At 39.4% G+C, this 14,520-nt stretch overlaps 1 protein-coding gene across 2 annotated transcripts in view; it reads right to left on the bottom strand.

Moving 5' to 3' along the window:
* The window catches only part of SIPA1L1 (signal induced proliferation associated 1 like 1), an 81,585-nt gene extending 67,578 nt beyond the window's left edge, over window positions 1-14,007 (bottom strand). For both annotated transcript variants that reach the window (XM_061347140.1, XM_061347141.1), the window contains exons 1-3: window positions 12,193-14,007; window positions 1,374-1,504; window positions 551-739 (exon numbers count right to left, since the gene is read on the bottom strand). In XM_061347140.1, coding sequence (XP_061203124.1) covers window positions 551-739; window positions 1,374-1,504; window positions 12,193-13,690 — 1,818 coding nt within the window. In that variant the 5' untranslated portion in view covers window positions 13,691-14,007. The remainder of the gene's footprint in view (window positions 1-550; window positions 740-1,373; window positions 1,505-12,192) is intronic.
* Window positions 14,008-14,520: the final 513 nt, after the last annotated feature.

The raw sequence follows: 14,520 nt of genomic DNA, 5'->3' as shown, positions 1-14,520 counted from the left end.
GAAGAAGGGGCTTCGAATATTTTGCCATGTAGTTTGTTTCAGGGGAAGGGAATAAAAACCCCAACCAACCAAACCAAAACTAAACCAAAAAAAAAAAAAAAAAAGGGAGAGGAAAAAAAAAGGAAAAAGGAGACAGGTACCCTGGTAATGGCTATGCCAATACAACAGTACAAGACATTTAGTAACATTGGAAACTGATTCTCATGATGGTAGGTATAAGAAAACCAGAACAAAATTTCCCTCCTCAGTCTTTGAAAACTAATCAATCAGCCTCTTCTAAAGTAAATAAAAATGGACAATTGCCATAACATTAATCTAAAACTTCAGACTACTTAGAGCAATGAGCTTGGTTTCACACATACCAAATAGTCCGCTAAACTTGGGGGAAGACATGCAACATAATTCTCCCTAGAGATGACAGGCTTTAGTTTAAATGAGGCATTTTAATTGGCTGAGTCTAATCACTTAAAGCTAAAAGGTAATTCTGCAGTTCATAGCTGTAATCTGACAATTGAAGACAATTTGTCTCATTCGGTAACTCTGCACTTACCCCTTGTTCATCCAGCTTCATAAGCTGTTCTGTGACTTTCGGAGTGTTGAAGGCCAGCCTTAGGCAATGGATATTCAGCTCAGGAACCACATACTCCAGTACTTCTTTTAGGGGAAGTCCCCTGGCTGTGCAATGCTTTGCAGTTGAAGGGATAGCATCTTCCAGCACAGAGCCTCTTAATGTCATAAGCTAAACATACGAACCAAAAAGAGCTTATATATTTAATTATGCACTGAGAAAAGGCTGATTAGCAATAGCAGTGGAGCAAAACATACCCTTCCTCCAATTCTCAGCAGACTGAGGACATTAAGTAACTTATGTTGCGTGAAACAGACACGGACACACAAAATGTCACCAACTCTGATAGCTAACATTAGTCAGGGTATTTCAAATGATTCAACAGTTTTAATTTTTACAAGAAACTAATGCTTGGAAAAGATTATTAGTTGTATTCCTAGCAGAGCAATTCAAAGCATAAAAGTACACTTCTCAGGTCTACCCAATGTGACATACAAAAGTAGAGGAAGTAATTTCTCCCATCTTTGCTTGCTTCTAGCTAATACAGCTCATGTAAATTTCTGAAACTTTACTCAAACCAACCTTCATGGTTACCACTGTACTAGATGTTACAGAGTAACTCACTGATACACTGACTTGTAGTCTGTGTAATATAAACACCTAGAATAACTTCGTCAGATTTCTGCATTACATGTATGTAGAGGAGAAAATTCTGTTATTCATGCTGAAAAGCACACAAGCCCCACTCATACCCTCTGGTTTTGCCTACTCACTTCTACGTTCTTATCATTCCTGAACTGCTTACCTCACTGGTTCTGAATATGATCCGGTAATTGTACTGAGGTCCATTTTCTTTGATTTCATCTGGCTTCTCTCTTCTTATACTCACAGCTACTGGACCCAGGTTCTCATCTGCCCCAAAATAGTTCCAGTGTTCTTGCATTAAGAAAAAAGGAAAACAAAAATACATATAAAACTCCATGGTTTTTTCTTACATTTCAACTATATTTTCATGCTTAGTTATTACATTGCAAATAAATTGCCAGCTCTAATAGTCAATTAGAGTCTGCCTTCAGTGGTACAAAGACTTTATTCTCATGCTTCAGTTCCCTAATAAATTCTATTAATACAAAAAAAGCTGAAATTCAACATTGCATCTCTGCTTAAACAGACCTAAACCAGAACACTCCTCTTACATTGGCTCCTATACGGAAAACAGTTTGATTCACATTGAACTAAAGGGCAAACAATCCCACCTCCCCCTCAAAAATAAAAAAGGCATCCAAATGCATCAAAGTGGGAAGCTCACCACTTTATGCTAAAATAGGAGCAGCAAACAATTGTACTTGTAAAGGATGCAACTTACTTATTTTCGTATGGAAAAAGCAAAAAACATCCAAACAAGTTAATTATAAAAGGGGGAAAGGTGATGAAGCTGAAAAAAGCAGTTAAAGACTTGTTTATAGTAAAAAAAAAAATAATTAAAGCACAGCACCACAGGACAACAGAATAAAGTGCGAGAAACAAAGTGACTCGCAGAAATACTTAAAAGTGAAATGCCTAAAGAACTCCAAGTGTTAAAGTATTAAGAGTAGAGTCTAACAATAGCCTAGTTGGGATGGTGGCAGAGAGAATATAGAGCTGGAGACGTTGTTCAGTAGGTGAACAGCAGATTATGTGAGATACACTGAGATACATGTTAAAGCTCAGCTTTACATTAAAAATATCAGAAAAATGCATTTACAAAAATTAAAGCTCAAGACTTTAAGAGACTGGTGTTGAAGGCTCTTCTACTGATCCTGCTGAGCATAATGAATTATCCCGACTCATTATAGAGATACATCATCATGAAGGTGTCAATATATAAAGCTGTTCGTATCTCATATGACAACTGAATTTAACATACAATACCTGAACAGAAAATTTAAGAGAAACTGACAAAAAATAGAAGTCAAGCATTGTACAAGAAAGACAAGTCCTAGGTCGTCATGTCCCATATGCTGCATATCTGCACGTATGAATGAATTTATTCATGCACAAAAATAGAAAGTTAGAGCTATCTGAAAATTCAACATTTCAAAGAAATGTGAAATTCAGTGGAAAAAAAAACCCCAACACTGTCCTGAAAGGAAACATACCCATCCTTCCTGAACTACTGTATCAGATTACCTGTAATTCTTAATACCACAAGTGTTAAGAGCAGTCTAATATAAACTACTGTACTATAGAGGTAAAATGCAAAATATTTTGGTATCACCAATAGGAAATGAATCTTTAAAGATACCAAAACCAGATCTTGAAATACACTCTATCCAAAATGAAAGGCAGTCACGTCTCCAATGAATGAATCACTTGTGGTGGTAAACATTTGAGTGCCTCATTTTTTAGTCTATTTATCTTTTTTAAGTTATACTTACCACTATAGCTCTTACTATAATTTCCTCCAACACGTTAAATGCCTTTCAAGTAGACGCCCTCTCCCTATGAATTTACTTGTGCCCCAGAATTACATCTCTTAACATAGCTGTCCAACCCTTTTAAGCACTTGGAGGCCCTATTCTATTCCCCAGTATCTGGTATTTCATTACCCTTTCCTCAATGTTTTCAATTTCAGATTTCAGAGCACGTAAGGCATAAAAGAAACATGCTCACAGCATTATGAATCTTGCTTTCTATCAAATTCCACTGCAAGTCATCAAAAGCCAAGACCCTGAGCAGAGGTAATTAAGATTCAAAATTCTTTTAATATCTTGTGGAATTATTCTGTAAATATTGGCATAAGTTTTGGGTGACTGAATTAGTCATGAGTGGGGAAATTATGAATAAATTAGACCATCCATATAAGCCTAATTAAGTCTTCATACTACTCCACTGATACGAGCCCTGTAAATGTCACAGAGATCTTCTGTTGTTTAAAATCCCAAACCACCTTATTAGCAGCCTAGTTTTAATTCTGCCTCTATCAAGTAACAGGTTCATTTATGGCAACTTATGGTCAGTGCAGAAGCAGAGTCACTGAGAATGTGACATCAATTTTCTATCAGCATGTTGCAGCTTCCAAAACCTGAGATAGCTTGGCCATCCCCACACTAAACAGCTAAGTAACTTAAAAACATGCATACCTTTGCTTATATAATAGAATTTTAAGGAAAAAAGGTATGTTGGCAAAACATACTAGGAAGGTCCAAAAAACACAGTGGTTTTCTGTACTGACAGCTGCACAGATGATAAAATTTGTGTATCTTGTAACCAATTAAGCCTGAAATTCAGTTTTCTTAGGAGAAATTATTCTACATCTTGAAAACACATTTAGGAAAGCTGGTAATAGGAACATTTGAAGCTGCATGAAAATACACACACACTTCTCTATCGTTTGATAAAGCATTTTGTCTAATTCATTTGGAAAAATGCACAAACAGGTGTAGAATTTGACATTTCTCTGCTAATCAGAAAAGTATTTTATCATCTTTCCTTTCTTTCCAGACCAGGCATTTGTCCTTGCCCTCCTATGCCCACCCCACCCCCCCCCCCGTCTTCTATCCACACTGCCCTCTCCTCTATTCATATTTACTACTTACACTTTCATTCTTTAGCTTCATCTATATTCTCTTTGTCCTCATCTATCCCACCTTGGTATTCACGCTACAATGTATACTGCCCCATGTCTGACTACATTTCCCTGAGGTACAGAAGTTCTTCTATCTCCACCTTTTTTACCACTACATCCTGGATTCCCTTGCATCCAAACATTTTTCTCTTTCTTGTAGCAGGAAAAGCAGTAGCAGAATTTAAGGGCACAAAGCTTACTATTCAATCCAAAGGTGGTTAATTAAGAGTTTCATTGTAAAAGCCAGGGATACTGTACAACTATACTTCTAAAATTTTATGCCAAACATGAAGACAGCTTTTTCTTCCACCCTACACAGAACTCCATTTAAATCAGCCCTTCTCAAGCTTGACATTATTTAAAATACCATTGAAAATTATTTAATTAAAAGACATTCAGGAGACAACTAGCAACAGCCATAAAGTAGAAATCCATGCCAAAAAGAAATAATTAATTGCTTATACCTGGTCATTATAAGAGACTATACATATTTTATAAAATAGTTAAATATTATCATATAATTCAAAAGACACTTGCAGTGGAAAAAACTAAGTGTAAATACTCATTTTCCTGGCAAATATTTACAAGTTTCCTTTGCAAAGGGAATCCAAATAAAAGCATTTGAGTGAGGAGCTGCTTCTGTGCTTTTATCATATTTACCTTTGGATATCATGCCCAATTGATGTATTTTGTGTAATGAGACTGGAAGTGAAAGTTTGAATTGTTCTGCTTCAGAATGAAACTTAGCATCAATCATTTTGCTCTTACCCTAACATACCATTTACAGTACTGGGACATTCTTCCCAGCTGTTCTCTGGAAACAAGAGGGCAGCATTACTGGACATCAGTCCTACAATGTCTTCAGACTGTTGCTCCTGGCCAGACTGTTAACTGTAAATTTCTGTAAGTCTAGCCACACACCTGAAAGCTACAGATTTGGGGATAGAATATGCAGCAATTTAAACCACTAGAGAGAAGGGGTTTTTTTACTGGCTGCCAGCAGTTAAAGGAAAGCTGAAAAACAGCTCATTCATTCTAAAACCACTTCAGGAAACCATTTACTTCTCAGTCAAGTCTTTCATTCTAAGCCAGTAACTCAAACTTATCCTAAATAGTAACAATGCCAGCGACTGCTGCCTGATGATTACTGCAGCTAAATGGATGCTCTTGGTTCTCCCATGACAACTGTAACTCCCAAACACTACTGGGGGATAGAGAGAACAGCTCCTTTGGAGTGATGTGCTCTCTCTTCTAAGCAGCACTTAAGCTGATACAAGCATGATACAAGGAAGAAGTTTTTTACTGTGAGGGTGACAAGGCACTGGCACAGGCTGTTCAAACAAGTGGTAAATGCTCCACCTCTGGCAATGTTCAACATCACGTTGGGCAGAGCCTTGGGTGGCACGGTCTTGTGTGAGGTGCCCCTGCCCATGGCAGGTGGGTTGGAACTAGATGATTTTAAGGTCCTTTCCAACCCTAACTATTCTGTGATTCTATGATCAAGCTATAGACAGGATAATAAGCATGGCTCTCCTTGAAAAATACTTTATTATAGAATCATAGAATAGTTATTGCCAATGATTAACCTGTTACCTAAATGTACATTTAGATGGCTTCATCCAGAATACACACACAAATCTTTTACCCATGTATTCGAAAGGAATTGAAATCTTTGTAATAAGTTATGGCCAGACATTCAGAATTTTTAAGTAGAAAACAAAACATTAGAGTACTATGTCGGTCTGTGGTTTGCTTGTGTCTTGAATACTATGCTCTGTTCGCAACTGGAAAAGGTTCAGAGAAGGACAACAAAACATAGCTGGGTGGAATAATATGGTCGAGGCTTTAAAAATAACACACAGCAAGGAAAGGGGAGAAAACTGAACTTTCACACCTAGCAGTGAGACAATTGATTTGATGACCCTAGTTTTCATTCTGGAAGCTAGGAGACAAAGACAGAAAAAATTGGCTCTTTATGTAGTCAAGCTGCAGAACTCCTTGCTGCTGCAGGAGTACTCTGAATGCTGAAAGTTTATTCGGGATAACAGATTACTGGATAAATGCCAATAGGAAAAGTCCAAAGACGAATTACACTATCACCATGTTAAGTAGTCCATTATCTACACATCTCCAGATGGCTGGTTAAGTTTGCCTGGAAAATATTGCTATGTCTTTACCTATTCCTACTCCTTCCTCCAGTATCTTCTTTTGTACCAGAAGATAGGACCAGAAGTTTTGGGTTGACTTAAGACAACTCTTTTCTTCTCTGGGAACCATAATTTTATGCTCAGAAATAGCAAGTTCAAGGATTTTGCTTCTCTTTTTTTGTTTTAAATAAACTGAAGCATTGCAGTAAACAGTATGAAATGAACTGTGACATGTGGAAAGTTATGTATTTAAGTAAGAATCTCACTTTCTCACATAAAAGGGACTTCTTTTTTATATTTCCATAAGAAGGTATGAAAGGTTCCTCCTTTCTACCAAAAAACACTTTGTCTCAAACTGCAGTTCATCAGCTCTCTTAAGGTGCATTTTCTTAGAAGACTAGTTGCAAGGTTTTATACTCACCTTAGTCATAGAACAAAAAAAATTTCAGAATGCTCTAAAAGGTAAAATAGTCCAGAAAGGCCCAAACCAACTGACAGGTAGCTTCTTGAATCTTCTGTTCCCTCCCTTTACTGTCATGTAAAATTCAAACAATGTCTTCCTTTAGGAAGTTCCTCCCCTGCCTAGTTGTCCCTTTTGGTCAAAGCTTAATCTTATTCCAAGGTCATACTTCTGCAGCTTGCACAGATTTGTTCTTGTGCTGGCTTTCCCTTTTTTTTTTTTTTTGCTTGCACTAGTATACCACATATCATAAGTTTATGTGCTTATAAAAGTCTTAAACATTCCAATTTCAAGTCCCCTATCAAACACCTTTCGAAACACACCTTTAAATAGTCACCTTGCAATACACCTTTTGCAATATGAAAGTAGCTTTTGTCTCCTGTAAGTATTAACGTCTCCATTTGAGTTAGTTGTGTATGAACCCCCTATAGTGAACTGAGGAAAGTAAGGTGTATCAGCCTGCAAGGTTTATTTCTCCCTGAGTACACAGGCAGCCTGCACCATTAACTTGGGAAACCAGCCTTGGGAATTAACGTTATGATGTTCTTTTGCCAATATCTGTACCATTTTTCTAACCTCCGCTAAACTGTCTCTACCAGTATTTTCACATTTAGAAGCCTGGACACCAGGCCAGAATATTATTTAGCAATAGTTTTACCACTGCTCTGCAAAGGGTCAACTAATACAGAATCATAGAATCATAGAATAGTTAGGGTTGGAAAGGAACCCAAGATCATGTTGATTTCACCTTGGTATTTCCTTTATATAAACACGCTCATCCACTTGCATGCATCGATGAACCTATGAGAGTCATCCATAAATGTCACATGCAAATATTTTACACTAAAGAAATTCTAATTAAGTTGGACCATGTCAGTAGTACTCCAGCTCCCCCATACACTGCTAAAGTTTGAGATGTAGTCATTATCCACATAACAATACTGGTGAAGAAGAAGTTACTACATCCATATAATTAAAGATTTCAATCAAGTCACCATCAGCACCTCACCGAATTCCCTTGGAGAAATTAAAATGGATTGTATCAATGCAATGGATTATTTTAAGACACAAAAGATTAACAGGGCAGAGATTTTTTTGTGACAAGACCTACTTTCCATTGAATCATGCTTACTGACATCATTAATAAGTTCTGACAGTTCTTTGTTGATATAGTCCCAAATTACCACCTTGGTTATTTCAAGGTGGAATGAAAATCTAACTGATTACAATTCTCTCGGTCATCACTTTTTATTCTTTTCAAGCTCTAGGAGCACTTCAGTAGTTCTCCAATTCTGTGACATTTTTCTGGCTTGAGAAGTTTAAAAGTTGTCATTGCTGAATCAGAATCCTTTGCTTCATATTAAGACTCCAAAACTACCCAACTTGACTTGACTACTACCACTGAAACTTGTCTTTTGCCACTAAATATTCCATTCATATCAAGATCCAGCCTCCTCTTCAAACTAGCAGGTTTCTGCATCATTACTTGCTTCATGCTATAAAAACTCTGCATTACAACGGATTTCCTTATTTTTTTTTTTCTTTCCTATTATGCTGTCTCAAGTTTTATCACTACACCGTCTGCTTCAGATTAGTCTGAAGTTTGCTTGGGGAAAGACGGTACACTGGGTGGTCAATAAAATGTGTTTGGTTTTTGCAGAACTGTGAGTTTTGGGCATATCTGATGAGGCTTCTGAAGTACACTGCTTTTCAGACAGAAAAATCTCTGGTAGAAACTATGCAGCTGGCTTGGGTCTGCTGGACTGAACATGAGCACAGTAAATCTGAAATACAGTTTTAGGGCTGGATTACGAAGGGAAAGAAAAATCACAGCTTTCTCTCTCAACCCAATCTACTCCATACATATACTGACATTTTTATACCCGACTGCCCCTCACCAATACCCTTAGGACCAGGTTATACCAGTTTTATCTAATTCATCCTAATTGCAGTTAGAAAAAAATGGAGATAAAATGGTGACTGGCATTGTAGTAGCATGAGGGTGTGATTTCCCTTAAGGATAAACCAAACTAATACACTGCAGTTGCTTAAAGGGCTAAAATCCCACCCCTTTCTTCGACTGCTCACTCTCACTTCTTACCAGGGACTAGGTAAGCGCACTTCTCTGACTGCAAGAAAAGTAGATTTTGACAAGTTTAGAATTAAACGTGGCTAGGAATACTAAGGATAACAGGAAGGGATTCTACATGTACACAGCAAATAGAAAACAGACTAGGGAGAACATATGCCCCCTCAGGAAGCTCTCAGGAGAGCTAGCTACACAGGATTTGGAGAAGGTCGAGATTCTGAATGACTTCTTTGTCTGTCTTCACTGACAAATGCTCTGACCACACCACCCAAGTCTTGGAAGGCAGACGCAGGGACTGTGAGAATGAAGACCTCAGACCCACTGTAGGAGAGGATCTGGTTCAAGACCATCTTAAAAATCTGAACATGCACAGGTCCATGGGTCCTGATGAAATCCATCTGCGGGTCCTGAAGGAGCTGGTGAATGAAGTTGCTAAGCCGCTGGCCATCATATTTGAAAAATCATGGCAGTCAGGTGAAGTTCCCGACGACTGGAAAAAGGGAAATATAACCCCCATTTTCAAGAAGGGGAAAATGGATGACCCAGGGAATTACAGAGCAGTCAGTCTCACCTCTGTGCTTGCCAAAATCTTGGAGCAGATTCTCCTGGAAGGCATGCTAAGGCACATGAAAAACAAGAAGGTGCTTGGTGACAGCCAGCATGGCTTCACCAAGGGGAAATCCTGCCTGACCAATTTGGTGGCCCTCTATGATGGGGCTACAGAACTGATGGACAGGGGTAGAGCAGTTGATGTCATCTACCTGGACTTGTGCAAGGCGTTTGACACTGTCCCACACGACATCCTTGTCTCTAAATTGGAGAGATATCAATTTGATGGATGGACCACTCAGTGGATGAAGAACTCGCTGGATGGCCGCACATAAACAGTTGCTGTCAATGGCTCAATGTTTGGCTGGAGACCAGTAACAAGTGGTGTACCTCAGGGATCAGTGTTGGGACAGGTCTTCTTCAATAACAACTCCGTCACTGACAAGGACAGTGGGATTGAGTGCGCCCTCAGCAAGTTTGACGATGACACCAAGCTGTGTGGTTCGGCTGATACGCTGGAGGGAAGGAATGCCATCCAGAGGGACCTTGACAAGCTTGTGAGGTGGGCTGATGCCAACCTCATGAAGTTTAACCATGCCAAGTGCAAGGTCCTACACCTGGGTCAGAGCAATCCCAGGTACAGCTACAGGCTGAGCAGAGAAGAGATTTAGAACAACCCTGCGGAGAAGGACTTGGGGGTGCTGGTCAATGAGAAAATGAACATGAGCCAGCTTCAGCGTGCGCTTGCAGCCCAGAAAGCCAACCGTATCCTGGGCTGCATGAAAAGGAGTGTGACCAGCAGGTCAAAAGAGGTGATCCTGCCCCTTTGGTCTCGTGAGACCTCACTTGGAGTATTATGTACAGTTCTGGTGTCCTCAACATAAAAAGGAGATGGATCTGTTGGAACAAGTCCAGAGGAGGGCCACAAGGATGATCAGGGGACTGGAGCACCTCCCGTATGAAGATACGCTGAGAAAGTTGGGGCTGTTCAGCCTGGAGAAGGCTGTGTGGAGACCTCATAGCAGCCTTCCAGTATCTGAAGGGAGCCTATAGGGATGCTGGGGATGGACTCCTCATTAGGGACTGTAGTGATAGGACAAGGGGTAACAGTTTAAAACTTAAACAGAGGAAGTTTAGGTTAGATATAAGGAAGAAGGTCTTTCCTGTTAGGGTGGTGAGGCACTGGAATAGGCTGCCCAGGGAGGTTGTGAATGCTCCATCCCTGGCAGTGTTCAAGGCCAGGTTGGACAAGGCCTTGGGTGACATGTTTTAGTGCAAGGTGTCCCTGCCCATGGTGGGGGGGTGGGGGGGGATTGGAACTTGATAATCTTAAGGTCCTTTCCAACCCTAACTATTCTATGATTCTATGACTCACTAAAACTAAAGAGAAATAACCCAGGAACAGACAACAAATTTACTGCGATGGAAAGATTTCTACTTTGTTAGTAACTGAATGGGTTTACCATGTTTTCAGAAAACAAGGGAATTTGCACATGGAAGGGGGGTGGAATAGTCTTCTTTTGTGCTGAAATGCTGTTAAATCAGACCAGCTATAACATGAAACTGCACCTTTAGCTGCTGATTGCAAAACTCCAAGTTGTAAGGAATCAAGCTGTTCTGAAGGGAGGAAGGTAATCACAGGCAAAGCTCTCTAATCTCAGGCTCTCCCTAAACACCTCATCCTACATTCCACGTATGGATTAGCTGTTCTCAGGAAACCAGCATTGTCCTCACTCCTGTCTCCAAAGAATGCAGACTAGCACTCAGAAACCACACAGCAAAGGCTACCTCTCAGCCATAGAAAGACTGTAGAAAGAGGAGACTGGGAAGTGTGAAAAGAGCCACCAAAGCAAGGTACCATGAAGGGAAGAAGAGGCAAAAGATGGACATACTTTGAAGAAAGGGCAAAATGAGGGACAAGACCACTAGCTGTAAGAATTAGCAAACCGAAGATTTTTTTTAAACTGACCATCCACTTATTATAACCAGACACCCCTGTTGCTTTAATCTGCAGGAAACAAGCTCTTCTGAGCTGCTTTCACTAAAGAGATGAAACCCAAACCTGGTAATTGGTAGCTAAGGAACAGGCACTCTTCAGGTTAGTCATTGGACTAATTTTATCCATCAGGAGACACCATAGGAAAGCACATAGTCCTGCAGACAGAACTCTCAAATATTAAAAGGCTTTATTCTGCACTCCTTTTTGATCATTTTCAGAATCAGGAAGAACAGGCAGTAAAACCTGCATCTCATGGTGCTGGCATCATTTTGGTGAGGGGGGAGATCTGGGTAATATTTGGGCTTTCCTTGTTTCTGCAGGTCAAGAAGCTTTGATCTGATTTTTTTCCTGCACACCTCCAATGGAAATTATAATCCTTAATTTCAGTGGAACCATGTTTTAAGATAACTGTACTTTTTTTCAGATACATTACTGCCATTGCAAAACGTGTATACAGAGAGAATTTCTTTCTACAGAGTATGACAAATAAGAGTTTTCTGTCTATAACAATGGCTATAATGAAAATAGTGAGGAAAACAGATTTTTATCTTTATATATTACCGATTTACAATAAATATACACATATTTTAAAATGGATGATTAAAATATGAAAATGTCAAAAGACTACTGTAAATGCTAACTTTGCAAGTGGCCACTGAAGTCTCAGTACATCAAGTCTTCATGTGGAAGGAAGAAAGTTCTCATATTTTAGGATTTTATTTTCTTTTTTAATCTTTGTGAATAAAACACAAGGATAAATAAAATTTACCTACCTTTCTGATAAAAGAATTTTCGGTAATAGTATGCACCAAGGTCAACGTGTTCAACAATGTATCTTTTCACTCTGTCCAAATGTAAGATCAGATTCTCCTTGGGAACTTCCAGAACTGCTACTCCAGCATTCGTGCAATGAGAACTCAGAGTTGACTCAAATGAGGCACTTTCACATCCACTGAAGGAACCCGAATTAGATTTGGAAAGGCTGATCTTCCTCTCCCCTTCCCCACCAATCTCATTACGAAAGTAAGGACAACTCATCACCAGCTCATTGCTTTTGTCATCCCCCTGGTCCATATTGAGACTTCCTTTTGAATTCAGGTCTTCGGTGCTGCCCATTGGAGAATTGAAACTTGCAGAGTGGGACAAGGGTCCAGAGACAAGTGATGCTACCGCAGCAGCAGATGCACCTGTGGTTGTGTTCCTTCTTTTTATGACATTATGCCTGTTGATTGCAGCTTCATTTAAATCAAATAAAATACTCTGTACATCATAATGAGCAAAACACTTTGGACAAGTCCAAGGCTTGACGCTATCTTCTGACCTGTTATCTTCAAGATCTGAAGACTTCCCAAGCTCCCCTTCACCTTTGGCGTTGCGCAGCTTACGAAAAATGGACGAATCTCCTGTCTCCGATTTTGAGCGTCTTTTGAGCGGTTTTTCCCTTTCCTTAAAGAGGCGCAGGTTTTCCCTTTGAGTAATAGGTCCATCTATCACATCTAGAGAGAACCCTGAGCCCTTGCTTCCACTGGCAATCAGGAGTTCACTAAGCTTACTTGTGGCTGGGCTTCTCTGATCTGACTTTTCGTCTTTATAGCCCTTCAGTAAGTCAAAGAAACTTTCTCCTGAAGTTCCCTGCTTATCTATGGAAGATGTGCTGCCATACTCCCTGTGCAGAGATGGTCCAGATTTAAAAGTGGGTGAAATACATTCATCAAAACTATCCACATCAAGCTCACTTATGGTAATGTCACTGTTGCTGCGCTGTCTTATTCTGCGAAGAGCTTTCCTTGGGGAACTGGGATAGCCATCAGGTGTAAGAAACCTGGAGTCTAGATTCTCAGATTGTCTGGTCTTGGTTTTAAGTGTGCTCTGGATGCTCTTTAACATGACAGAATCACTAGCATTCAGGTTAACAGAGCTTCCCTGACTCCCAGGACTGCTTTTAGAAGACATGCTGTCAAGGCAACTTGATGCATCAATATCTTGACTAGATCTGGTTGTTTCCTTGATATTCTCCTTCCTTGGGGGCCAATCAGCAATCCTTGCCCTGACCCCCATTTTGGGGACTCCAGGGGTAGAGGTAACATGATGGGGAGTTTCACTGCGAGGAGGTCCAACTGGCGCCATAACTGCAGAACCTAAGCTGCCATTCTGTGACCTAAAGCGCCTCATATAAAAGTCATCCGAGTGGACTTTTGAGGTGCCATCTGTCCCAACAGATACCCCAGTGGCAACAGCCCTTTCGGTCTGGGACCGCTTCAAGCTGGTCATGATCTTTCAATATGTTCAACTTTAGTAAGTTCCAAAAGAAAACACAGTCATTTCTGCTTTTTAAATGCACAGTTCTCTGCTGGAGAATAGACTCCAAAATATACAATGGTTGCATGAGATCTTAATCATGGATATTTAAGGACACAGTTAAATGCAGGGTGTCTAGAAAATTCAGATATTCAGTAGGATTTGATAAGCAGCATTTCCCATTAATTTCTGCATTTTAAGAAGTAGCCATGATCCAATACATTCAAACTGTTTTAATATCACTTGCACTCCAAACCGTCAGAGTTGTAATCCAATCGCTTGATTCTTTTAAGCCTAGAACAAAGAAAAAATGAAGATAAAAACATTAATTATTTCATACAGAACTTTTTTGTTACTAAAGCTATCAATGTAATTATTACACAGAATTAGTATTTCTAACAAGCATGCTTTTACGTCTCATTGATAGTCACCTCAAAAACACAGAGGTGTGTTAAGTGGCGGTGAAAAGTTTTCCCATATTGTTGGTCTGCTTTCTGAAAAAATACTTCTCCATTTGGATACCACAGCAAAATACATTTATTGTTTTTTCATTATAAACTGGTTATTGATACTTTTTAGTTGGGTTATTGCACAGATATACAAAGCAAAAGTAGGGAGCTAATTTCCTCAGCTGAAGAACACACAGAGCATCCATTTACTGCAGAAACTGTAGAAGAGTCAGATCAGGACTCCAATTTTGTTTATAAATGCTTTAAAGAACTTACCATTTACAAGTCATATATCCTTGGCTGCAATTAGGTATTAACAATGCCTATTCAACTTTGCCATTAATGTAAACAACT

Source organism: Neopsephotus bourkii, unplaced genomic scaffold (assembly GCF_033783945.1).
Source record: "Neopsephotus bourkii isolate Nb327-2 ecotype Australia unplaced genomic scaffold, CSIRO-AGI_Nbou_v1 NB_301, whole genome shotgun sequence".
Taxonomy (NCBI): domain Eukaryota; kingdom Metazoa; phylum Chordata; class Aves; order Psittaciformes; family Psittacidae; genus Neopsephotus; species Neopsephotus bourkii.
The sequence above is the reverse complement of the archived record's forward strand: the minus strand, read 5'-3'. Positions and strand labels throughout refer to the sequence as shown.